We start from the raw sequence: 27,466 nt of genomic DNA, 5'->3' as shown, positions 1-27,466 counted from the left end.
TCCTGTATAAATATCAATATTCCGCAAGTGGACAATATAAAATTATAGTGTTAGTGGTCCAAAAAAAAATACTACGTCATTCGTGGGGAAAAACGTTATATTTACATGTGGAATGTCGCTTTCCATAGCTCAGAATCCGCATTTCGTCGAGTTCTGCTGCTGCCACGTAGATCCAATGTTTAAAATACAGTTTCGATTATACCTTACTCAGAAGTTACTTTCGATGTGGAGACTTTAGACGACCTAATAATTTAGGGTGGTTCACTTAAAGACAACGGAAAACTGGAAAGTCCCTGGATATCTTTCGTAAATTCTCAATAGTTTCAATCCAATTAACAACTTACTCATTCTTATCAGCGGTTACTTACATTTTAAATGAACAGAAATACCTGCCTAATAAAGAGAGGGTGGTGGTTCAAAGGGGGCAGCTTTCCTTCTATTTAAACCTAATGAATCTTTTTAGTAAGAAAATAAAAATAGTAAAAAATACCTAAAAATACCTAAAAATTTACTTATTTAATAACTTAATACTTTTTTAGGCAAAAGTTTTTGCGTATTTTACTTATTACCACAGTGATCTGTATTTACAGGTCTCAGCACTTTACAAATAGAAGAACCCGACTTTAAATAGCTCTTGTGTTTAAACCACTGAATTATAAATATAATTTCTTTTTGAATGAATGAGTTTGACTTAATTTGTTGAATTATAACTAAATGATAAAAAAGTTTCTCTTTTTTTCTTAACCAATCAAAGTCGAGACAAACACTGAATATAAAAGATGTTGAAAGAAAACAATTCTACGAGTATTGAAAGGTACTGATACTAGTAAATTTATGAAATTCAAGAATTCAGGTCCAATCGCAAACAAGAAATGGAGAATCAAATTTATGAAGAAGATCCCAGTTTAAAGTATGTTGAAAAGAAAAAAACAAAACGGACTCAAAAATCATTAAAATAATTGCACAAACTGTGACATCCTATAGTAAAAACTCTCTATTATGAACAATAAAACTTAGTGCCCAGTTGATCCACCTATGGTACTAGGCAACCAATACTACAACACTGTCGGTGATTGTGAGGTTGATATTGAAACTAAAATAAAGAGAAAGTTGAAGTTCTGTGTTATCTTCTGGTTAGGTATGGCTTGCATTACGCACGAACTGCGTGCTATTTTAACTAGTTGAACAAAAAATGTGAAGGAAGAGGGATTTGCACCACCATTACCTAACCAAAGACCAATTAAACGTTTCTAACCATTGTGCAAGAGTGTACAAAAACTTGAAGAAGCGTGATTTTGAAGGAAGTTGCCCAGAAATGTGGTACTAATCTGTTTGCTCATTTCAAGTAGAACATGTACTACCGTAGAGGTCATAAAGAATGGAAGTTTGATATAAATCTAATAAATATTTCTGTGTTCTTTTTGATGCAAAAGAAAAGATTTTTTTTACTTCTTAAAGTTTTTATTTAAATTTAAACATCACGAGTTAAAAACTTGACTACGAAATCCTAGAGTATTTCGAAAAACTCTTAAACAGTTTTTAATATTCTTGAGCAAGTTTCTTAGAAACAACAAAACATGTCTTTGCAGTGGAAACGACTAACTTACGTCGCCTCCATTAATTTCATTGTATGTTTTGTTGCCTGTAAAACCATAAAATAAAGTGGCAAGAAGTCGGGTTTGCTAACCGGGGTAAATACCGGTGTTGATAAGATTAATTCAACGGGCACATGAAAGGGTTAAACCCTCTTAACAATTACAAGTTTTTTTTGTTTTTTTGTTGTTGTTGTTGTTGTTAGAAACGCAGTCGACAAGTTCAGCCTAAGATTGTAGTTCTCAATTTTTTACCAATCCTTAGCCTTTAAGATTTTTTCATCGTTTTGAAAGTGGGCAGTTGATTTCAAAAAAAGTACACAATATCAGAAACACAGACTTCGATTATCCAACAGAACATCCGATTTTTAAACTAAGTGGTATAATGTTAAAAACTGCCTTTGCATGTGTAATGTTAAGGAGTTGAAGACTCCACGGGAGGAAACGGCAGGGTCACATTTTTTCATTTTGAGATAAATCATTATTAAACTTTTAAACCTTTATAAGTTTCGAAGTTTTAGGAAAATTTAGAAAAACTTTAAATATGCATCAAATCGTTTATTTGATTTGAATTCAAATATAAAATATGCTATTATGGTTAGTAAAGCTACAAAGTGTAAAAAGTCGAAACTTTCAAAATGTGACCCTGCCGTTTCTTCCCGTGGAGTCTTCAGTTTGCTTTCTCATGAACATTCTTTACAATACACGGTTTTAAGAAGTTTGCCTTTCACATTCGAGTAAATGATCTTATCATGTCTTACATAAAAAGACCATATACGAGTATATGAAAGGCAGAAAAAATAAAGTAAATTCGTTGCCTTTGGCTTGAAAAAAGAATTTATCACTGAAAAGCAGTGCCGAAGCCAGGACTTTTTAGTTGGGGGAGTGAGGAGACAAATATAGCATTAACATGTTATTTTTTGCCTTTCGTTTTGGTAGATAAATTAAGTTTCTAATTAGGTCTATGATCTCTAATCTATGTCTATCTTGTTATGTTTATATTACTACCTTGTTATGTCTATGTATATGCTTCAATTAATTTTTTTTCACTTTAAAGGTCACTTTCTTTGACAATCCAAAAGAGAGTAAAAGAAAGTGATCTTTAAATCCACCTTTGCACTTAATAAAATAAATCCACTTTCATATCAGCGAGGTCAGTTGCGTTAATGTCTGCCCTAAAAATGCGCTGAAATATCTATAGACTATGTTCATTTCTGCATTTTTCTGCTTGAGGCAGAATATCAAGTGAAAGTTTGAAGATTTTTTTCTACCAATTATCAACCATATCAGCAATCAATATGACGACGAACCGTTTCAATAATGACTACATTGTATTATGGGTTGGAAAAATCCCGGACATTCTCAATCCCGGGATTTCGGGATTGAGAAATTTATCTCAGGGAAATCCCGGAATTAAATAGAAAACAGAAACAATCATTGGTGGTGAAGCATGTGAAGAACAAGTTTTTGCTCGTTCGGATTTCAAAGTATATAATCGTATGCTTTTTGTGGCACCCCTTTCAAACAACGATATTTCTTTTTGAATTTTAGGTATTATTTGTGTTTCTGCTAATCCTTTTTCCATAACTTTATTTAATTCTTCACTTATAGTTTTTGCAATAACTCTTTGCTTGATAAAGTTCAATTGAACATCACTATCACTATTCACGTCTGCTGATGAAATTACATCTGCCGAGTTTAAGCGCTTTATTAGGTTTATTACAATTTTTTTTATTCTAGACACTTGTATTTGGTACAAAACCATCTGCGATTTTTGATGAAGTAACCAGGGCATTATGAAGATAATAAACTGTGCTGCTTAATGGTGTTCTCCTCTTTTTAATCCGATTATTCAAGGCGACATTCAACTGTTTTCAGATTTCGGATTGTTATTGTTTTATTTTGGTCAACATAAACTCTAATGCAATATCAGCTGTTATTAAAGTTGCGTTTCGTCGACAAAGTGCTTCCACAGTTAATTTAACGGGAGTCAATAGTATTAATAAATCTGATATGGTTCGATATTCGTTTTCGTTCATCTTAATTGAATCATCAAAATTGGAATCCAATTCTAAATCTAGAAATGCCTTCTTAACACAATATTTTAACTTGTCGAATCTTTCATAAGCATAAACAACAGACTGCTCCATCGGGTTTTGCAACTCATGATTAAATGGACGACCTTTCAAACTCAACTTTCGCGCACTTTTGTATATAATTTTCATTTTGTATTGGGGGCCTTTTAAACATTTTGACAATTTTCCTGACTTGTTAAAATAGGTCCAATAATTTGATGTTCAATTGTAACCTCAGATGTTTCATTAATTAACAATGGATCGTTCGAATCTCGAGTACAATCTTCCTTTTCATCTTTGTCTTCATCATCGTTGTTATCATTCATATATCTGCAATTTCTGAAAGAAATCCACTCATCAAGTGTTAAGGAAAATTTAGAGCCTCTTGATATTGGATAATTATTTAGTTTAAGTTGTTGAAAAAAAGTTCGTGATTTTCGGTACTTTATTTTGAGGTTCTTCTTCTAAATCTTTTGAATTTGAAGCTCTCTTGGATAAACTTGGTGATTGCGATTGCGATGTTACTTTAAGTTTATGTTTAGACAGTAAATGGGAATGTAGACTTAGGCGCTGATTTTTGAGTTTCTAAACTTCTTGGTTTAGGTGAACCTAAAGAACCAAGTAAAAGAAAGCTGCAAATTAAATTTGACTGTGGATTTACAGAGCCGCAATTTTCACAGAAAAAAAGCGTTACAATCAAGTCTACAAAGAGGTTTATTTCGGACTCCCAATTATTGTTATTGAATACAGAGTCTTGTATTGGGAAATTTTTGCTCCTAGCATTTTCGTTCGCCCTTTTGGTCAAAATCAAAAGTCGGCGCCTATGGAACCATCTAATTCTCATGCGACGATTTGGAATTAAAATGAAACCGAAAGTTAAATTAAAACATTTGAAAGAGAATAAACAGCTATGAAACAAATATTTTACCTAAGACTATATTTACTAAACACTTTATGATGTAGCAATAAGTTAATAACTTAATCCCTATTTTTATTATTTATCTTTACTTTTTTACTATGTTCCCGAAAATCCCGGGAAATATTTGTGAAAGTTCCCAGGATTACGGGATCAACAATTTGTACGAGATCCTGGGATTTCGTGATCACGGAATTGCCATCCCTTATTGTATTACCGAAAAGTTGAGACCAAAATATCAGGAAAAAAATACCCCCTGCTGAAAAATTACAAAACTTAAGATTAACTTTAACTTTTGTAACTTTTTAAATTCAAATTCAAACTGAATTGTTTTTTGTCGGATAAGTAGTTTCTAAATTCTTTTAGTCAAACTTTAAACAAACTTTAACAGAAAGCTTAGTAGTAAGAAATAGATTTTAAAAAATCAGTTAGATGAATCTATTTTATTTTGTTGAGAAAAGAACTGGTTATCTATTGGTAGTTTTGGTCAGCATTTTAGTTTCTCTGACAAAATAATCAACCTTGAATAAAAACCAGCTTTGACAATTGCGTTTGGTATTGCTACTTTAACCTAGCCTATATTTTGGCTCACCGGAAGAATGACCAAACTGGAGCTCATCCAAGTGCAAAGTCAGGTTTCTGACCAGATAATTTATGTCAAGTGAAACAACTGTACTCGCTGATATAGTTGCATGGGAATTACGAGAAAGTTACATACCGTTGATGCATTAAAACAAAATGCTAGAACATTTTAGAAAATCAGAGAACTTCCCATGTTTATCACACTTGTCCAAAATGGGAAATAATTACTCCGAAGCTTCCCGAAAAAACCCTTTGGAGCGAAGTATCTACATATGTTCCTGATTAGAAAAATGAAAAAAATGAAATCCTTCATGACCGTCCGAGCGAGAAATTTTAGTTTTAAAATGTAAGAAATTGCGACAAAAAATATTTTTTTGCAATCAAAAGAAAACACATTTTTTATTCACTAAACATTGATCTACACTACATAACAGATCCCTGATGCATGGGTAAGTCACTAAAATGTTTAAAAAACTTCAAAATCAAAAGTAAAATGATTGTTTAGCAAGTTTAATTTTGATTTTTTTTAAAATGATTTAACAATTGTCCACTGTAGATTGCTTTTATTCTTTTTATTCTATGAACACATAACAAAGAAATAATGTGAGAAAACAATGTGAGAAAACAATGTACTCTTTAAAAAATTGAGTTGGGGGCAGCTTTAATGTTAGTTAGTCAAGCTTTTTTGAAAAACTAAAACATAAATAAACTGAAACAAAGAGACGATGTTTTCTTGATAACTTTGCATTAAAGACGCTTGCTGTTGAAATCTACTATGCAACTCAGCAACTTTTCTGGATAGTCTGGATGACCCAGAGGCCTTTTGTATCTCTCCCAGTGGGTTCGGAAACTGTGATGAAGGGCTTCTGTTGTCTGTTCGCTGAATGGTCCAAGAGACTTTTTGTGACGATCAATGAAATCCTTGACATGAAAGAAGACAGTGTGGACTTTTGGACTCACACTTACTTTTGGCAAGGAGAGGAAAGCCCGTTGAAATTGGTCAATTTTCTTTGAGTAGTTTGAATCCAGATGATTTCCAAAGCAGGCATTCACAACTGCATCAAACTTTCTCAAAGTGTCGATGAATGGAAAAACATGAAAAGCTGAACAATTCTCTGCTTGTCTTTGAAGAAGGTCAACATTTTTGAGGAGTTTGCGGCATTCATTCCCAGCAAACTGCCCTCCGTGAAAAGGCTGTTCTTTGATATGAAGAGCTTTAGGCCATTCTTCAGCCTCAGGCCAGGAGTCCTTTAGTGCCTTGAACAGATGGTTCACTACACCGAGAAGGAGATGTAGCTCCATTGGTGGTATGATGTCAAGAACAAGTGCATTGTCAGAAAAATCCAAGAGGGGCTCATGCACCACATTCTGAAATTGTTTAGCCTTTTTCATGTCTAAACCAGCTGCTTTAAATGAGGCATAAGATCTTCTGATGGATCCAAAGGTTCGAAAGTTACCATTCTGTGATAACCTATTGTGGTCAATGTCACACCATGTGCAAGGGTGTGAGCTGGCATGTGACTGAAGCCCACACACAAGGTTTGCCACCTTCAGGTCACTTGAAAGAAGAAAGTTAACTCGCTCAGAGAAGATGAGAGATAGTATTGTTCTCAAATTCTCATAGTTTTCTGGTACATCCTCTGCTACAGCAACAAGAAGTTGAGATTTCACACCACTGTCTTTTGCTGCAAAAGATGTAAGTGTCTTCTTGTCTGGTGGAGCTTGAACTTGAGAAATCAATTCATCTTCTTGAATCCCAAGGCTAACCTTGAGGAAACCACCACCACCGTCAATTCCAAGCTTGACTATGTGCTCTTTATACACTTGTCTTTTGAGCAAGACATCATTGAGAAGTTCAGAGAGATTCTTGCAGTGAACCACAATTTGTTTCTTTGTCTGAGACTTTTCATGTGTCACAGTTATGTTTGTGTGAGTGAAATGTTCAGATAGTTGTGTACCTATTTGATGGAATTTTGCCCGGAATTGAGGTTCAACAACTCTGGCTTGTGCAACATGGTTCAATGTTGAGGCCAATTTTTTGACGCTTGCATTAGACAGCCCTGTGTTTGTCTGAATGTTTGCAAGGTCTTGGGCTTTTAGAACTACTTCATCACCAAAGAGTCTTTTTGCGCTTGCTGCACCTGTATTAAAAACATTGCTATGAGTAGGAGCAAATTTTTCACATAAACAGCCAAGTTTTCTTTATGGAAAGTAAAGTTTAGATTTGAACTGCAAATTTTATTTGTTAAAGGTTTTTTCTTTTGTAAAAGACAAAGACAATGACAAAGTTTTAATTACTATCAGATAAAAGATTTGCAAGTTACTGTTACCTGGAGTAATTGGTAAAGGTCGCCCACCACCACTTTGTGCTATTCTTAGGGTTCCATGAGGAGAAGCCTCTTTAGATGAAATGACTGCTGAAGCAATCTGTTCACTGACTTTGGAATCTTTTGATGCCAACATCTTTATGTTATGCCTGAATGTGAACTGATTGCATTGATGAGGTACTCCTCTTCCAATTAAGGAGAGGCAATCAGAACATCTTCTTTGGTCTTGGGATGGTAAAGGCTGTTGTGGCATTTCAAATGGGTGCTTTTGCAATGCTTTCAGGTGTCCAATTTTGCAAATGATGCAATCACACTGCTGTCCTCTTGTCTCAGGCCTAGGGATGACAGATGAGAAATCAAAAATGGGAGGGACAGAGACATTCTCACCATTTTTCTTTCTCCTCAGAAGCAGTCTGCAAGAATCACACATTCCAAGTGGGACTCGTGTGTCACAAAAGTCAACATCCTGAGAAATCAGACTCTTGACTTGGTCTTTAAGAAAACTTGTTAGCTCCCTAGAACATTTTTTCATACAGAGGAGACAAACTGACTTCCGACAGTCTTCATGATTTTTTGCTGAGTTTGGCATTTTTGAGTTGTGCATTCCACGAATGAAAACATGAATATGTCATTAAAATGCCTTTTCCCGAAATTTGGTTCAATATTTTATTAGGGATGTGCCACTAATACTTAAGAACTGATTTTTTCATCAAATTTTGAAAAAAAAAATTAAAATTTTTTTTGGCAAAAATCTTATTTTTTAAACTGAAATTTCTCGCTCGGACGGTCATGAAGGATTTCATTTTTTTCATTTTTCTAATCAGGAACATATGTAGATACTCCGCTCCAAAGGGTTTTTTCGGGAAGCTTCGGAGTAGTTATTTCCAATTTTGGACAAGTGTGTTATATGAGATCCATTTATTATGGTACAAGTGCGAAAGAACTTTCTTTACAACTCAATAAAATTAAATTCTCCTAATCATCTTCTTATTCTTCTAATTACCTAAATAAAATACGCATAATTATGTTAAATTAATAATTGGACTTTGATCGCCTTTTGAGTGATATTTTCGTTTTCTAACCGTTGCACAGTGAATCGTCTAATACAAGTTAGCTGGACAAAAACATTTTCTTCACCTATTCAATTGTTCTGGTCATGAATGGTTGAAATAAATAATACTTTTTTGTTTTATGAATAATTACCTAGGGTTCAATATCTTAAGTCTTTTTTTTTTTTTTGGGAGGGGGGGGAAGGGATGGGGCAAACCTCCACGGTCACAACCCCTCAACCCCCTTCCTCATCGCAGCGACAACTGTTATAATAAAAATTGAAGTACAAAATGAAAAACATATTTAAAAAAACAAGGATATATAAAGTTATGCAACAAAAGTTACATTCAGTTTTCAGAAAACTCGTCATTTGACTCCTCCGAACACTAAACGGTTGAATCTTCGGAAGACTCATCATTTGAAACATTTAATGATTCATCGGACAAATTACAATTTGCTTTTTTTGAATGCGGGACAATCAACTTCAAATCCTCCTCTGGGAATTTTTTGCTTCTTTTTGCTGGTAGTTTTCTAAATGAGTTGATAACAGGGTCAGATGTTATTAAGAACATATTCAGCAAATCTATATTTGTAAAAATGCATGATTTTTTCCTTGTATGATGCTCTCAAAATCTTCTGCAATCTTTATTTCGTGTTTCTTGAGATTCTTTTGAGAGCTAGCCAATTGGAGGAATACACAACTTTATAACTTCAATACTATGCATTAAAATTTTGTGCACTGTAACAGGCATATAATACCACGAATACAAATCTAAATATAAAGTTCTAGTTTCAGAACAAAATTCTTCAAATTTGACGCAACCAATTTATTGGCCAGAAGATAGCTTTCTTAATAAAATACTAAATTTTTTAATTAGTTCGGCGTTTAATCCTGTAATCTCTCCGCCTGGGAGCTGTGTTCCCATCATTTGTATTGCCATAACGAGATTTTAGGTTTGTCTACAAGTCCCTTTTTTTTAAAACTTTTGTTTGATTTCTTCCGAACGTTGTTTGATACGACGCTTATCCTCATTGCTTCTAGCTTGCTACTTTTTTTATGCCCGAGCAGTAGCTAATGTGTAGCAAGCATTCAAAGGTACGGATCCAAGCATGCAAGGTAGTAAACGATAATTCGTCTGACTTTTTTTTCCCGTGAACTTTGGGAAGTCAGACGAGAAAACTTTGGTTATTTAAAAAAATGAATAATGGCGAAATATAATTACGTTTCGTAGGTTTAAGGATGGGGGTAATAAACTTTTTAAAAACAGTTATTAAAAATTAAATATTTTTAACCAATTATCAACCATTTTGCCTAATTTAAATATACGTCGAATATATTTTGTAAACCCGTACTTTGTACTTTCAAATTAATGTTTTTTCTGATTGCAGATTCATAAAAATAATTATTATTTCATCTATTTCTTTTCTTACTCGTAAGTAGTGGCCAAGTTCAGTCAGATTAAATTCAAGTTTAATTAATTAAATTCAAACATTTTGTTTTGCTTTTTATATAATCACAAGTTTTGGTGTACTCTTCTTTTGCAACATGGTATCCAGTTTTTAATAAATGGAGGATAAGTTAATTGATTTTCAATGCAAAGATCACGATGATTCAATGCTTAAAAAACAAACATTTTACCATTACCAAAAAAAAAGGTCAAAATCTTCTGAGGTTTCCTTACCTCCTAGTGTACTAAATGTGTGCATTTTATGTCTTTATAATATCACACAAAAGTATTCATCCTATGATGTTGGTTCTATGAAAATTAATCTATGGGACAATAAGGGAAAAATAACAGAGGCTGGCCTAAATATAGAAAAAATCATAAATGAAAAGTTAATTTATTCAAATGACTATAATTGTATTTGTAAAACATGCTATACAAATGTAAAAAGAACATTAGCAAAAATACAAAAAAATTTAAATGCCATTGCAAGAGGTCGTGAAATTCTTAAAGAAAACTCACAAAGAATATTGACATCTACACCAACAGCAGAAGACATGGATAGTAGAATATTCTCTAACAAAGAAATGGAGTTTGATGAAGGTAGTTTAGAGGTAGTTTATATTTTTATTTTGTATTATTATATTTATCATCATTAAAATGTATATGAAAAAATTAAAGGGTGGCAAACATATTTTTTGCTTTTTGTCATATTTTTTAAATTTGAGATAATTACATTTCTTTAACATAAGTAAATTTAAGTTGCTATATTCAGTAAATAATTTACCACCAGGCACTTCTATGTTGAGGAAATTTTGGAAATCATAACAGTTTTTTCTCTATTTACCTTTTTCTATTTATTTATGTTCTCATAATTAAACAAATTTATATTGAGTAAATAGGAATAAGTAATTGTTTAAGAAAGAAGTAATTGAGAAAATTTTTATTACTGAAATATCAATTGGAGTAACTAATTAGACTGATTAGTTAAATCAGTTACTGATTAGTTCAACTGATTAGTCAGATCAGTAAGACCTAATTTTTTGTTTTTTTAATCTTAAAAATATATAAAATTTTTTGTTTTGATTCTATTAAAGGTTTAATGGTTAAATAATCTTCCACAGTAGTTATTATTATTATTTTTTTTTAATTTAGATTTTGTTAACTAATAAATCAAGTTCAAAAGTTAACACATTTAATGTTCCTCTAAATAGAAAAAGAGTCATTAAATCTGCCATTGAAGGAAATGTTGTTCTGATTTTTAAAACATTAAAAGAGCTTGATCCAGTGGCATTTAATGTTTCTATAATTAATTATATCAACACTAATGTTTCTTTTGAAGTAGACATTTTATGTAAAAACCCATCTTCACCATTTAAACTACCTGATATTAATAATGCTTATAAAGTTTCGTATCAAATCCAATATAATGAGTTATGTGAGAAAGCTCCTTTTTTAAAAGAAATGGCAATTTCATGTGCAAGAAACTCAAGATCTATCAAAAGAAACACAAGAAAAACTTTTAAGACCTGTATACCTGCAATTACAAATGCTATTAGTTGTTTACTAATGTGTCATAATCAACAAATGAATGCTAATGCTATTGTTAATTCATTAGTTCTTCAAAGAGGAAAAGTTGACAAAATGACTTTTAATCGACTTCAAACCTTTAATATTTGCCTATCACATACATCAGTCTTGAAAAAACACATGTTGTTGGGGGAAAATTGTTATCTTCCAATTCATAAGTTAGTTTGGATCTAGAATACAGTGCAACAAGTTTAGTATCAAAAATATCTTTTGCTTTAAATCAAGAATGTGAGAATATTCCAATTGAGTTGACTCACAATATACTTGATTCTAGCCTTACACATTCATCTTCAAATATGAATGACAGTTTTTTTGAAGGCTGTGCAGCTAATTCAATAATAAACTTTGTAGATTCTGACTGTTCACTTGCTTCAGAATGTGTTCCGGTACTTTTGTAAATTTATTTTTATCTTAATAGAATTTTGTTTTATATTTTTTTGTTAAAATTTGTTTCTTTCCTAAAATTAAATTTTATGTATACATACATACATACATACATACATACATACATACATACATACATACATACATACATACATACATACATACATACATACATACATACATACATGCTTGCACACATGCATGCATGCATACATACATACATACATACATACATACATACATACATACACTCTGTTTTTAAAGGTGTGATATATTTTTGGTAATCCTTTAAAGACTTAATAAAAATAAATCACAAACTATTTTAAAAGCATACTCTAAATTGTCCTTTTCGTTTGTCATATTGCATCTGAATAGCACTGACAATTTAATTAACTAAATTTTGGCGCAACCTTTAATTAAACCCCCGAAACTTTACGATATTTCAATAAGATCAAAGGAAAGCCGCAGGAACATATTTGTTCCGGTAGAAATATCAACTATAGCATAAGTACAGTTTTTGTTGAAAAAATCCTGGTTTCCCGCCTTAGTTCACTTGAGTAGCGCAAAAACCAAAGTTTTTTCGTCTGACTTCCCCAAAGTTCACGGGAACTGCCCAAAGTTCCCGTGAACTTCCCAAAGTTCACGGGAAAAAAAAGTCAGACGAATTATCGTCTAGGCCCATGGCGTACTTTATAACAGGCCTATTCACCGTGCGGATGACGTCAAAAACTGGAGGCGAACATTTTGTATTTTTTAATTTTGATACTTGTGAAGCGTTGAAGGGTCTTGCTAAATTATTTAGTCAAAGTTTTTAAGTAATCAATAATATTTATAATAAACATGGGTCGTAAATGCTGTGTCACAAATTGCAACGGAAATTATGATAGAAGCTCCAAAGCATGGCCTTCTTTATAGAAGGCCTCGACACCGTGCGCGATTTTTTTTGACTGAAGGCCGATTTAAAAAAAAATATCGCGGTTTAGTAAAATAGAAAAATGTTGTATAGCTTTGCTAAGACTAAATATATAATTAGTGAACATTCTACTTGCATTTTTTTGATGCATTATTATAAAATTATTTTTTTGACGTTAAATTAACAACTTTTTTATAAGCTTAAATTATTTATTAAAATGAATAAAAACATTTTAAATCAAAATTTTATATATATAATATATAAGAAATAATAAGTAATGAGAAAAATACACCAATAAAAAACCAAATTATTTTTTTACTAAACATGAAAAAAATTTTTTACATAAGCTTGATTTCTTTTAGTTTGGTTTCTTTATTACTTTTGGGAGTGTGAAGTAATGCAAAGTTCTTTAAAAAAATGTTTGCTAATGTTTGGCATTGTTTCTTTGCAATAGAAAAACGGTACAACTCTGCAATAAATGCAAACTGTCGTATAAGAAATGTTCTGCAAACTCTTTTATCTAATAAAGTAAAAAATATGTAGCAAAATAAGGACCACTGAGATAGAGTATCTGATGGAATAGTTAATCCTCCTCTATTTAAAGTATTCAAATAAGTTCCATATTTTTCATAATATGTAGTTGTATCTTCATCATTTTCTTCAGTAGAACACTTTTGAACATAACCAGCAATATAGACAATAGCATATAAAATGTCTATATTTATAGTATCTTCTAGATCTGCTAAATTGTAAATTATATCAATTTCCCTATCATTTAAATCTTCAAGACATAAAAGACAGTCATGGCCATCATTTCCTTCTACATCAATATTCAGTTGTAGCACCAGCTTAGCATGTTGAATACGTACTTTTTCGATAACTGATTTAGCTGTTATAAAGTAAGTACCACCAGAGCCTTGCCTTAGTTTTCCAAAACATTTTTCAATTGGATCACTAGAAAACCAACCTAAAATAACATATTCATTTCCACTTGATAAAAGATGACAAGACAAATCAACTAGGCCACGACAAGTATGTGAAAGAGCATTGCTTGTATCTCTCGTAAGTTGGCGAACACGTTTACCAGATGTTGGTTTCATATTTTCAGCCATTGTTGCAATAGCGAGCAACTTTTTTAAATTAATGTCATCTGAAGATCTGATTACATTACGCGACTCATCCCTAAATCTAGCATTGGCACCTGGACATTTAACATTCACTATTTTCCAAAATTCTATAATTAACTCCAAAAAAATAACAGTACCCTTGACACTTTCTTGTTCTATTTTAGGATGAGTTTTTAGAGCTGCAACTGTCTCTTCACTAAATATTTGTAAACAAGTGCTTACTTTTTGTCGTTCTATTGGTTTAGGATTTATTGATGTTTCAGTCAATTTGGATAACTTTATTAACTGGTTTTTTTCAAGTGTATATAAGTTAATTAAATCTCTCCAATTTGCAATGTGAGTTATTTCATTATGAATAAACTGCAACTGACCTAGTTTTTCTGTTAGCCAATTGTTTCTTATGCACTTCAAAAGATGAACATAGTCATATAAAATATAAGAACCATTTTGACATAACCAAGGTTTTCCCTCTACTGTTTTGAGTTTAGAAAAGAAGCTTTGGTTAACTTTATTTCCATCTGTAATAATTGCAATTACTTTACCATTACACGTAGAGGTTTCTATGGTGTTTACAATTAATTTGCATTGTTCTAGTTGGAAATCTGAAGTCAGATTACTAACTGGTAAAACTCTTGCTAAAAATTCAGGTCCACCATAAAGACTTTTGACCATAAATGAAAGTACAGTAGTAGCTAATTTCTCTGGATCATTAACAGCATTTCCAAAAATATTTCCACTTTGATATAATAATGCTGCTTTTACATAAACTTCATCTATCAATAAAACACAATTTCTTTTTTTTTCATCTAAGTTCGATAACACAGAACTTAAAAAAGTTAAATCATCCTGAGAGTTTATTTTTGAAGTTATGCGCGTCAAAGTTCGAATACTTGGCAACTGATAATCATAACATAATCGATGGTAGGTGGAACGACTTGTTGCAAAATATTCAAAAGCTCTCGTTATTATATCAGCAGAGTAGACAGCACAACCCACAGAATGATCTCCCATTACATTTAGATGCTCAAGAATTATTTGAATTTTATGATCCTTATCCTTAATTTTCAGATATCTAAGGGCTTCGTTTAAAGATGACTTTGTACAAAGAGAAGTGATTTTGTTATTTGACAGAGGTTTAATAGTACATTTTGAACCAAAATGAAACGCTTCGAACAACAAACTTTGATTAATTATCAGCAAAAATAGTGGAACTCCACAATTGAATACTTTAGATTGGATGAAAATTGAATTGTTTTGCTTGTATGTAATCAAATCATTATCATTAGATAAGTATTTTTCGATTTCTCCAAAGTTTAAATTATCAATTATTTTATATTCTTCTAATTCATCTTTTTTGATACCTCTTTTTGAAGAAGAAGATAAAGTCTTTCTCATTTTTGGTGGTGGAGAGGAGAGACAACTTTTAGAGATATTTGGAAACACTGATGGAGCATGAATCGGTCTCAATTTACCACGACATAATGTAAACTCCGCTTCATCTGGCCAATGCAATTTACAAACAGCAGTGAATTTTGTAACGGTCCAATTTAAACGAGGGATACTAATAAACCATTTATTTTTTTCAGATTCTTCACGAGGGAATTTATATACAGATACATTACAACCTGAAGACTTATAATTTGAGGAACATTTTGGAACACAGCATTTTAAAGGCATTCTAAATTATTTAATTTAAATTCACTTGAAGAATAACTTTAAATATTTCTGAAAAATAGCAATCAATATTTTACACCTTTATCCAAACAAAATTTGCGTTTATAAGAAGTTTTTAAAAACTGGCCTTCAGTCAAAAAAAATCGCGCACGGTGTCGAGGCCTTCTATAAAGAAGGCCATGCTCCAAAGAAAAAACTTTTCGCCTTCCTCGAACACCAGAAGAAAGAAAAAAGTGGTTGGCTGTTATACCAAGAGACAATATACCAGATAGGAAAGACACCGTTGTTTGTGAAAGGCACTGGCCTGTTGGATATGTTTCAACAAAAGATTATGGCAAAGAAAGACCTCGTGATCCTCCATCTGTGTTTACGTGTGTGAAACCAAGTTTAATTCCTAAGCCATCTGCTTGTCCCAGAACTACTTCAAGAACTCATTCAGAAACTAGAAATTTTCAACCTGATGAGTTGTCTGAGTTTAATTTTAAAGATGTTATAAAATCGTTTAATGATCTGAAAGCAAACATTGAAAACTAAAACTATAATGGAATTAATATACTATTTAATATTAAAACAGAGAATCAAGTATTGATTCAATCATTAGAGTTCTTCCATAACACAGGTGTACCTTTGTTTGTTCTGAAAGTAGATAATAATTTTCATTATGGATCATTTCATTGTGGAGTTAGTTGTATAATAAAAACTCTCTCAAAAAACAGAATTACCATATTGAATAGATGGTCCCATATTACAGAAGCTGTTCGATTTTTAAATACTTGTGAGATAAGTAGTAAAAAAAATATTATTCAACAGCAACTTTTTTCAATGGGTGATAAATATTTTACCGATAAAAAGTATTCTGTTGAAACAATGGTAAGAGCATTTGAGTACTTTGCAATGTCACGTTCTACATATAATCGTCTCAGAGAAGACTTTGAACTTCCTAGCATTACAACATTAGCAAGACTAACATCTAAAGTGAAGTCTATTCATGAGGATATTTATCTACAAAAGGTTTTTTCAAATTTAACGGATATTAGACATAAAAATTGTATTCTTTTATTAGATGAAGTTTATGTTAAGACTATGTTGCAGTACCATGGGGGAACAGTTTTTGGAAAAGTAGTTAACAATCCAAGTGTTCTTGCTAATACTGTTTTAAGTTTTATGGTTGTAACTTTGTTTGGTGGACCCAAATTTTTATGCAAAATGCTTCCTGTGTGTAAAGTCGATTCAAATTTTCTTTTTGAACAAACTAGCTTTCTTTTATCTGCCATAAAAGCAGCAGGTGGTAATGTTGTATCTATAATTTGTGATGGTAACAGGACAAATCAGGCATTTTTCAAGAAATTTGAGACAGATGGTGTACCTTGGCAAACAAAAGATAATATATATCTTTTATATGATTATGTACACCTTTTAAAAAATATTTGCAATAATTGGATAACTGAAAAAACTCAAGAACTTGAGTTTTTTGTTAAAAAGGAAAAAAAGTTGCTAAATGGTCTCACATTGTAGCATTACATAAATTAGAATCAAATCAAATGATTAAAATGTCTAAACTTACTGACATTGCTGTGTTTCCCAAACCAATTGAAAGGCAAAAAGTTTCAACTTGTCTGAAAGTATTTTGTGAAGAAACAGTGTGTGCCTTAAAATGTCATCCAGAATTAAAAGATGTTGATGATACTATTTATTTTCTTTCAATAATAAATGAATTTTGGAAAGTTGTTAATATTCATAGCCCTTATGCAGATGTACGTGTGTGTGATCCAAATCGAGCTGCTATTTTCTCTTCTGGTGACTTTAATCTTCAAAAACTGTTAGAATTTGGAAACATGGCTAAACAAATGTGCTCTTCTCAAAAAGTCCGTTTTAAATGTTTCTCAAAAGATACTTCTAATAGTCTTTATCATACTTGTAATGGTCTTGTGGAGTTGTCAAAGTTCCTCTTGTCTACAAGTCATAAATATGTTTTGCTTGGAACATTTACAACTGATCCTTTAGAGAAACAGTTTGGAAAACTCAGGCAAGGATCAGGTGGTACATACTTTATTACTGTTTAACAAATACTTGAGAAAGTTGGTATTATAAAAGCAAAACTACTTATGAAGCTAGAAAATAATGGTGTTGGTCTTGATTTTACTACATCAGGGCATTCTTGTGAAAGATGTGGTTTTTATTTAGATGAAGAAAAATGTTTGATATTTGATAACCTACCAGAATTAGAAAAAATATTATCTATAGATGTCAAAATGACTCTGATTTACATAGCCGGATATATTGTTAGAAATGATAAAGATTCAGATGACTCATATTTTTATTATGAGAAATTCAGAGATTTTACTGAGGAAATCAATCGTGGGGGATTAACAGTGCCTGGTGATTTGGTATGTCAATGGGTAATATATTGCTATATAATGTTTCGTGAAGTAGCTGATAATACATGTATTTCTTCTTTGTGCAATCTAATGATGCTTATTTCTGAATCAAACCAACTAAATATGAACAGAAACCATGGGGTTATTTCAAATATATTCTTTAAAAACTTTTGTAATTTGTATTCTCCAAGATCTGAAAAAGAACCAAAACAAAAAATTTTGAAACTCAGTATTTAATAACACAGGCCAACAAAGAAAAAAATTTTTTTTTCTGATGCCTGAAATATATAAATTGATAATTATATATATATTTATTTATATCTTTACTGCATATATTGTATTTTACTGCATATTGCTGATAAAAAATATATATTGTATTTTATTTTGCATTGTTGATTAAAAAAAAAAAAGAAAAGAGTAAGGTGTTTATTTTTTTCTGTTCAAAAAAACTCGCCTCCAGTTTATGACGTCATCCGCACGGTGAATAGGCCTGTTATAAAGTACGCCATGTCTAGGCCAGATATTGGTTAGTTTACCCCAATGATATATTATATATACTAGATGTCTAACTTCGATCCGAAATGTGAAGCCGTGGGAGCCATTTCTAATTCGGGCAAAAACGTTCATTCTTAACTTTTATTTCGCACGTCGGATATAATTTTTGCCCTTATTACAAATGGCGGATTCAATTTGTAAACAAAAAAAGCGGCTTCACTTTTTGTCCAATAAAATCCCGCAAGTTAGACATCTAGTATATATAATATATCATTGGTTTACCCTATAATTGGGCCAGACTAAATAACGCGTGAGCCGCAATTCAAACACTAAGCACATTCTAACGTGAGCCGAAAATATTTTGAAGATTCTCTGCTTTAGAAAAAACTTTGAAATTTATGTGCTGACAACTGTTTGCGAAATGAGTGCTGTAAACTATTTTATAAAATGAAACTTAGATTCTAAACTTAGAAACTTAGATGGAAGTAAGTTTTAAGAAAATTTTTATGTACCAGATTTATGTTTACTACTTCTTATAAAAAAAACAAACAAAACAAAAAACAAAATCAAAAACTATAACTAAAATTTTTTACAATTTCAAATTTTCTTGAGTATTTTGTACAATGCATTTCAATCTAGCAAAATAAAAATCTGATATCCTTCTATGCACACTACAAAATCAATTACATAATTGTTTAAAGAAGCATATGCTGCTGGTCATATGCTTTTTTGAATTTTTCAATCAGATGCAAACATTCTGAACTTTACTGTTAAGTTTTTTATAATCTGGCTTCAAGCTTAGAGTTGCAATTCTAAGCAATTCTGAAAAACGCTGACTGGAATGATACTTTGATTTGAAACCTCAAAGTGAAAAATTCACATCTCTAAACAAAATGAAAAGATTCACATCTATAAACAAAATGCTGAACAGAAAAGTCAAATAGCTTTTTATGATAATCTTTTTCAGCTGAGGATACTTAACTTCAGACACAATCTTCCAACATTCCGCCAAATCGATCATCTCACCAAAATCAATAGAGCAACAAAAATATTTTTCTTTTTGAAAATTTCTTATGATAAAACATTTGAGAGTTTTTTTAATGGAAAACAATTACAGAGCTGAAAAATCTTCCACAAAGAACCGCAACCAGCTTACGATTAACTCATACATGTTCTATTATACACGACCCTAATTATTCGAATGCACAGTGGTCCAGGACCATGCCATAAATAAAAAAATATATATTGTTTTATAATAAAAATCTTAAAATTGAATTATGTATGTTATGTGAAGACCAGATTTCAATTTTCAAGGTCCGTAATTTTTTTAAAAATTTGTCTAAGGAGGGTTTAAAGTTCAAAGACTGAAGAAAATTCCATTTTTTCGGGCAAAAATCTGTCTGCAAACTTTAATTTATGCTGACTCCTACCGATATCAAAGCTATGAAAATTGTTTTGAATATTCTTAGGAAATGTAGAAGGTCAGCATAAAATAATTTAGAAATGTAAAAAAGCTTACAAAAGACACAATTTACCGCTTGTTTAACACTTTTTTAAATAAATTGTTAAAAAATAAAACTTTGATCGACCAGGAAAATTTTCGCCCAGGTTTGCCCACTTTGAAATTTTTTGCTTTTGAAAAAATAGCGTGTTTAGAAAAATTTAGAAAAAGCTCTGGCTGCTTTTGTTTGCTTTTGTACCTGTAGGGTTAGTCCAAACATGATGTATTTAGACTAAAATGCAGCTCCCCTCTCACTCCCAATGTTTCGAAATATTGTTTTTTCTAGTTTCAACCGTGAAAACTAATAGCGGAATATTCTAGAATAAAAGCGGAAAAAACGGATAAACAAAACAATCAAAACAAATAACATTCACAAAAAATCAAGTAACTAATAAGTGGTGAAACCAAGTTTTTATATGAAGAACAAAGACATTTTTGATTACTTGTTTAAAGGAAAATATGAGAATAAATATGTAAGTTTAATTAGTAAGGAAGCACAAACCGAAATTAGTATATTGTTTTCTCAATGTTATCCCAAGCACAATCAGATTAGGTTAACTGAAAAGTTTATGAAAGACTTTAAAAAGAAATGGAGTCAAATAGGTAGACAAAAAGCAAGATTTATAAATCGTTACGAGAAATGATTACATATGGAATTTATTGTAAATGAACCTCAACAGCAAGTTATAATAAACAATTTACAACGAAGTGCACCATCAAAATTATTTAAAGATCTCTCAATAAGGTCCAAGAAAAGAAGATCGTCAGACATTATTAAAAAATTAGGAGTTACCAATGAAATCCTGTTTAATGCCCTTTTTCTTAATCTCAACAAAGAAGGACGAATTAAAGACGCCCAAGTTCTGAAACATTTGATGGAAAGTAAAATTGATGGATCCTGCAATATATCACGCTCTAAAAGCTACTCAGCAGAAGAAGCTCTAGCTTTAATGTTAGACTGTAGAATGAGTAGGGCTGACTATCAAACTATTTGCCAAGGGGCCTTAGATAAAGGTTGCATGCTATACCCTGCCTACAATTATATTGTGAAAGCTAAAAATGATTGCATTCCAGTTTCCGGAATTGTTACCTCAGACTACAGTGCTTCTGTGAATCTTCAAGGAATAATGGATCACACTGCAAACAGGATTTGGAAAGTCATGGATAAATCAAAACTACCTTAGCCTTGCAATACTCTTCTTCTTATAAACAAAGTTGGATTTGATGGTTCAGCTGGACAGTCTGTTTATAAACACAGAACTGAAGATGAAGAGGACAGAATCCCAGTTCCAGTTGAAGAATCTTTGTTTCTTTCATGTACAGTACCTGTGCAATTTAAAATACAGGAAACTAATGTTATTCTTTGGACTAACCCCAAAACATCCTCAACCCAATATTGTCGCCCTGTTTGAATGCAATTTGCTATAAAAAATCAGCAAATTGTTAAAGCAGAATATGATTTTTTTATGTCAACTTATAGATCTAAAAATATAGGTGTAATTACAAAAAGCATGTCACATGTTATGTCATGTGTCCTTGGTGTGCTATTTTAGAATTTATTTATGCTATACACTAAATCTACCACTATGTACTAAATGAAACATGTTCTCCAGAGAATATTAAGTTAAAAGTTCTTCCGTAAAATAAGTCTGTTAATTGTAAGTTTTATGTTATGTGTTCTTGGTGTTCTGCACTTGTATGATATTTATTCAATCGAGCAAAAACTTATTATACATGCCGGTGACTAATCAATAAAATCAATTCAATGTTCTATTAATTTATAGTCAATAGTTCATTGAAAATTAAGTATGAAATATGTGTCACATGTTTATTATTCGTTGTGTCGTTTGTCCTTGGTTTCATGTCGTTGGCGTGTCCTTCAGAGGTATGACGAGGGACATTATAATAGCTGCTTTTGTGGGTCAGGGTATAATGAATATTCACCGAAAATTTTAGCGTTTTAGCTTCAAAAATGGTGAAGATATGATTTTTGCCTCAAATGTGACAATTCTGGACCACTGTGGAAAGGAAAAAGTTAGAATAATACCCCATTCACACCAAAAATAAAACTTGTTTTAATCGTGGTTATTTAATCTTGTGACGCATTTTTTCCATTAGCCAAACACGTCAGAGGCCTGGGTCTATTTGTAGGGAAAAAAATAAAAATGATAGCTTTGTTTAAACTTTTTTAGCGCATTTTAAAGCTGTTCTATTCGTGTTTTTTATTCAGAAAAAAAGTTTAAATTAATAGCTTTAGCTATCCTAGATTTCAAAATGGTAAGATGGACATGTGCTTCAGAAAACAACATTTTTAGTAAAATCCACAATTAATATAAAAAAAACCGTTTACTTTTAAAAATTCATTTCTTCGCTTTTGAATCAATCTATACTTTTCGACATAATACGACTTTAAACTAAAGTCGCTATTTTTATTGAAAAAGATTTGAAATTTATATAAACAAAACTATCTATATACAAAAATAGACTTCACACGATTTTGTTGTTATTTAAAACGCTACCATTTTAATTTTTTTCCCTACAAACCGCGTTATATGAATTTGGCTAATTTTTATTCACCCGGCCTCTTGTTTCAAATAAAAGAGTTAAAAAAAGCGGTAGGGGTAATTCCGTGTCAAAACGACAAAATTTCAAAAAAATAACCCACTATCTCTAAATGACTTAATTTTTGCAACAAAGATACTTAACTACGCTAAAAAGAATTCCACAAAGTTGTTTTGAACAAATCGGAATATATTAGAAGTTATGCTCGTTTAAAATTCAAAACTTTGTAACATTTTTACTTATCATGCTCCTATAGCAACGTCCTTTGTAACAAGTAAATGTCAATACATACGTTGTTACCTTAACTATATTATTTCATAATTTGAAATTTTCCACATATTATTAGATGCTAAACCATAAAATTATACTAAGAAACAATAATTTTTTATATTTATTAATAAATCAAAGAGTAAATTAGCGTTTTTAATAAAATTTAAAAGTAAACAGGCTTACTATAAGAGGAATTACAGAAAAGGTTATGATCTATATATTTCCAAACTTCATATTCTTAAAGTATATATAAATACCTAAAAAAAAAAAAAAACCGAGTTGTTTTTCGACTTACTAATCTAAAAAATTTAATTTTTATTTTTCATTGAAAGAATATTGAGATTGAGACAGAAACTTGATAGGTATTTATGTTTAGGCAGAGCCAGAAAGTAAGAGTTCTTACTTATGTGTAAAACTACAATATGCATATTTAATAAACTCAATTAAAAATATTTAAATATTAAAAACAGGTATTTTCACCCAGAGCTAGTCAAAAATAAGAGGTATTTTCACTTAGGGTATAAAAATGCAATATTCATGACATATCCATGTCCATAAATAGTATCCTTGTCCGTAAATAAACTCAATTTTAAATATCAAAACACATTAATTCTTTGAATTCCATGTTTTTATGAATTGAAAAATTTATATACAAATTAGTGAACTTCTTCACATATTCCTTTGTTTTTCTTTGGACTGTAAAACAAAACAAAATTAGGTGATATTTTTTAACAAATTCAAAAATATTGTCATATACATATTGTAGACATACGCAAACTGTCAATTCTAAGAAATAATTGATAAAAGGAAGCAAGCAAATGTTTTTTAAGATTTAAGGGCCATGTTGGTGCATAAATTTAAATCCCACATCAACTTTGCACATCACTTTGCATCTCACAATTTTTAAACTTGTAAGTCAAGGTAGGGATAGTGTCATCACTGCAGTATTTCATCTTAACTTCATTTTGACATACAGGAATAAATTCATGAAAGCCTCTTGTTCCTGGTATTGTTTTTACATTTTTAAATCGTTCAGATTGTAATAATCTTGTTTCTATCAAACATTCACTTGAAATATAAATAAAGTTTATACCTTTGATGTTGTTAGTGCAATATGTAAACATATCACATGAGTTTAATATTTGATTTGTAGAAACTCTCTGCAAACTAGCATTAGCTACAAGCCGTTTAACTGTTCCTCCTATACCATCACAAGGTTGCTTTCCATGGCTGGTTGCAAAGAAAACCCATCTTGCATCTATTCCAAAGTCTGATTTATGCTGACATAGATTAAAAATATTTTTGCAGTTTTTATATTGAGATGAACAGCCATCAGAAAAGTAGATCACATTTACAATGTTGGGTATCTTTTGCTTTAGATTATTGATAATTGATTTTTGTACCTTGTACACCATTGGTACATCATGATTGTTATCAACTGATATAATGCAATATGAAGTGGAATGCAACACTTGATTTTCTTTATAGTACACAACTACTGGATGAAGTGTGCACAGAAGATTATTCCAATGAAAACCTTGTACTTCATCCTGTACAACAAAACTATAGTTTTCTGCAAAATCTCCTAGAATTATTGCACTATTTGATGGCAGTTCTTCTTTAAGATTTTTAAAATATTTAGATTGGCATTTAGAAATATATGAATGCGCTGTTAGCTTGACTAGTTTTTCCATCACCATATTTACATAATCTGGTATGCTAACAAGCTGTATAACTAAATCTGATCTATCAGTAGTAACCCATTTGTTAAATTTGATAGAATCTTCTTCCTCAAACTGTCCTATTAGTTCGAATAGCTTTTCTTCTAATTTTGATGTATTTTTTGGACATTGTGTACATTGATGTAATATGCATTCTTTTTTTTGCATATCACAAACAATAAATTTATATAGTTCATGGTAATCAATTTTAATGGGTAGGAAATTAACTTCATGTTTTGATGGTAGATACTAACGCACACAGAATGGGTTCCTGATGAGTTTGGCAAAACACACCATTTAGTTCTTAAAACACAAAACTTGGAAAAACCTAACTTTACATGTGGATATCGAATTTTAAATGAAACAAACAACTCTTTTAAGCTTGATAAAAGTAGTCGCTTTTGCATATGGACTTTCCAACTAACACTTACAAAATCCTTTTGACCAGGCTTCTGGCGAGTTTTCATCATCTTCATAAAATTTTTTTACTAAAGTACTTTTTTGATCAGGGAGCATTTTACCTCAGTTTGTGGAACTGTAAGAACTCCTTCCTTTTTTGCTAAAGATCTAGATTTTATTACTAGATATTTTGAAATACCAAAATACTCACTAGCTACTTCAATTGACCATTCTTGTGGGCACAAAGTCAATATTTGAATTTTGTCCCTAAATAAACAGCATTTTTCAAGTTTATCTTATCAAAACTAACATTTTTTCGAACTGAACAACTTTTTTTTTTAAATCAAGAATATATTCATTATCAAAAACTTCAACTTCTGTCAATGGAATTTTTAAAGAACTTGATAACTTTTCTTTGAAAACTGTTGTAATAGTTTTAATTTTTTTCCCCCAATACTCATACAATTCGCAAATGGCTTTCCATGAAGCTTGACTGGTGACATGCCAATTATACTGAGACAATCAGAAAGTTCTTGTCTGTTTTTATTTATATCAGCTTCTTGTTGAATGTTAAATATTTTCTTTATTTATACTTTCATTTGTGTAATCATCAGAAATATCAATGTTATCAGTATTAATTACAGTGGAAGCTTTTAATTTGACTAAGCAATTTGTACAAATTTTTTGACCAGGTACAATATTGAACCTGTTGTTTAAAGCTATGGTTCTTAACGTGACTTCTCTTAGAGATGCTAAATTAAAAAATATAACTTAATAAAATAAAATGTGCCTAGTATTAACAAACATAAAGACACAAAAATTATGACAAAGTAACATCTATAAAAAACTTTACGACAAGCTTTACTAACCTATGCACGGTCTTTTGTGAACTAACAGTGGATCACAGCATTTATTCTGAAACACAGGGAACTTCTCAAGATAGAACTTTTGATGATGAAAACATAAGTCAATAATTTTAAAATAAATAAGTGTAATCATAGCTATTACACTTATTTATTTTCAAAATAAAAATGAATTTCTGGTTTCATGTTTAATTAATTAAATGGAGCAAATGGTTCTAACATTTGAGTATTATATATAACAATACTTATGTGAGAAATTATAATTTATTTGTGAGAATTTGTTTTAGTTATAATCTCTATATGGAGATTATAACCAAAACGGTAAATAAAAATGCAAAAATAAAATTGCAAAAATAAAACAATAATAAAATAGATATGTGCATTAAAAAACAGTGAAATAATTTTTGCCTCTTACAGGTATTTATATATAAACTGTTATTGTAAAGATTTAAAATGAATAGATCAATACCTTTTCTGCTATTAATCTTAAACTAGACATGTTTACTAAAAAATTATTGTTAAAAACCCGGTTTTCATTTTAAAGTTTTTATTTAAATATAAGATCTAATAACTTTAAGTAATGATTTTTGATTTCTTTCTTCAAAAGTTTCTATACCTATTAAATTTTGTAAACGTATGGTTAATGTAACTGTGCATACTTTAACATTTAAGTGTTGTTATAGACGTTGCTAAGTGCGCGGAGAGTAAAAAAATGTAAAAAATCTCAAACTTCAAAGACCCACAACTCTCAAAATAATGAAATTGGCTCCAAAGTATTTTTGATTATTCCTAACGACGGTATTAACTGCATTTGTGCCAAAAATCAAGTATTTCTGAGATGGTGGGTTATCTCAACTTGTTGTTTTCACATGGAATTACCCGTAGCTAAATAAAACACCGTTTTAAAAGCGAGTGTTATTAAAACTCGGTTTTTTTGGTGTGAATGGGGTATAAAAAGGAAAAGTTAAAATAAAAAATCTCTTGAAATAAATGCTCTATTACTATTAAAGTCACATGAAAAAAAAAAGAAAAAGCAAAGTAATTCATTTATTCTATAACTCCCTCTCTTCTGTGCAACGTTCAGCGGCAATAACCGCTTTAGATATTCGTGTAATTCTGCACAAACATACTTTCAAATTTTTGAAAGTCAAATTTATGCCACTCGCTTTTAGGTTTTTGCCACATATCTTTTTCCCTGTTGCTCATTAATTTTTTTGAATTTTTTCTGTCAAATTCGTTCCATATAAGTTCTATAGAGGAAATATAGTTATTTAAAGGTAATAATTCATTTATCAAGAAGATAATGACCCATAGAAATTCTATGGGTCATTATCTTCTTGATAAATGAATTATTATCTTTAAATAACTTTAAATGGTTATCCGATGTCCGACTTCCTGAAGGAATCGCATGATTATTTAAAGTGCCCAAATACACCTGTTTCTTCATTATTTTGTCTATTTTAACAATATTATCAGTAATATTACCAACAAAACAACCTCCACCACGACACTACCTCCACCACGACACTACCTTCACCATGTTTTTTTAATTGGCACCATAATCTGTTTCATCATCTGTTTACCAACTTTTCTTTGAACAAA

At 30.9% G+C, this 27,466-nt stretch overlaps 4 protein-coding genes, 1 long non-coding RNA gene and 1 pseudogene across 6 annotated transcripts; 2 read left to right on the top strand and 4 right to left on the bottom strand.

Annotated features, from left to right (window-relative positions):
• Window positions 1–5,755: 5,755 nt before the first annotated feature.
• Window positions 5,756–8,081, bottom strand: LOC149881266 (uncharacterized). The gene is made up of 2 exons (XM_090067957.1): window positions 7,496–8,081; window positions 5,756–7,306 (listed from the first exon to the last, which is right to left on the bottom strand). The coding sequence occupies exons 1-2, from the start codon at window positions 8,079–8,081 to the stop codon at window positions 5,913–5,915; spliced, it is 1,980 nt and encodes a 659-aa protein (XP_089924083.1). The 3' UTR covers window positions 5,756–5,912.
• Window positions 8,082–8,844: 763 nt separating this feature from the next.
• Window positions 8,845–12,408, bottom strand: LOC149881264 (uncharacterized). Its single transcript, XR_016445608.1, has 2 exons — window positions 12,296–12,408; window positions 8,845–10,563 (listed from the first exon to the last, which is right to left on the bottom strand). It is a non-coding gene; the product is annotated as an uncharacterized LOC149881264 (long non-coding RNA).
• Window positions 10,061–12,009, top strand: LOC149881265 (uncharacterized). The gene is made up of 2 exons (XM_090068676.1): window positions 10,061–10,601; window positions 11,143–12,009. Exons 1-2 carry the CDS (start codon window positions 10,110–10,112, stop codon window positions 11,749–11,751), a joined length of 1,101 nt encoding a protein of 366 aa, XP_089924802.1. The 5' UTR covers window positions 10,061–10,109; the 3' UTR covers window positions 11,752–12,009.
• A 763-nt stretch (window positions 12,409–13,171) lies between the features above and the next one.
• LOC149881263 (uncharacterized) lies at window positions 13,172–16,361 on the bottom strand. 2 transcript variants are annotated; one of them, XM_090068673.1, is made up of 2 exons: window positions 14,363–16,361; window positions 13,172–14,024 (listed from the first exon to the last, which is right to left on the bottom strand). In XM_090068673.1, exons 1-2 carry the CDS (start codon window positions 15,676–15,678, stop codon window positions 14,021–14,023), a joined length of 1,320 nt encoding a protein of 439 aa, XP_089924799.1. In that variant the 5' UTR covers window positions 15,679–16,361; the 3' UTR covers window positions 13,172–14,020. The 2 variants fall into 2 exon arrangements, with proteins under 2 accessions (XP_089924799.1, XP_089924798.1); XM_090068672.1 differs by having other exon boundaries at window positions 13,172–16,361.
• Window positions 16,228–18,414, top strand: LOC149881262 (uncharacterized; annotated as a pseudogene).
• Window positions 18,415–23,491: 5,077 nt separating this feature from the next.
• LOC149881261 (uncharacterized) lies at window positions 23,492–26,962 on the bottom strand. Its single transcript, XM_090068968.1, has 2 exons — window positions 25,871–26,962; window positions 23,492–25,753 (listed from the first exon to the last, which is right to left on the bottom strand). Exon 2 carries the CDS (start codon window positions 24,768–24,770, stop codon window positions 23,751–23,753), a length of 1,020 nt encoding a protein of 339 aa, XP_089925094.1. The 5' UTR covers window positions 24,771–25,753; window positions 25,871–26,962; the 3' UTR covers window positions 23,492–23,750.
• Between the last annotated feature and the right edge of the window lie 504 nt (window positions 26,963–27,466).

The sequence above is a fragment of the Hydra viridissima genome, unplaced genomic scaffold, assembly GCF_058129835.1.
Source record: "Hydra viridissima isolate aposymbiotic clone 2 unplaced genomic scaffold, HvirCarnegie_v1 scaffold_12, whole genome shotgun sequence".
NCBI lineage: Eukaryota > Metazoa > Cnidaria > Hydrozoa > Anthoathecata > Hydridae > Hydra > Hydra viridissima.
This window is presented reverse-complemented; position numbering and strand designations above follow the sequence as displayed.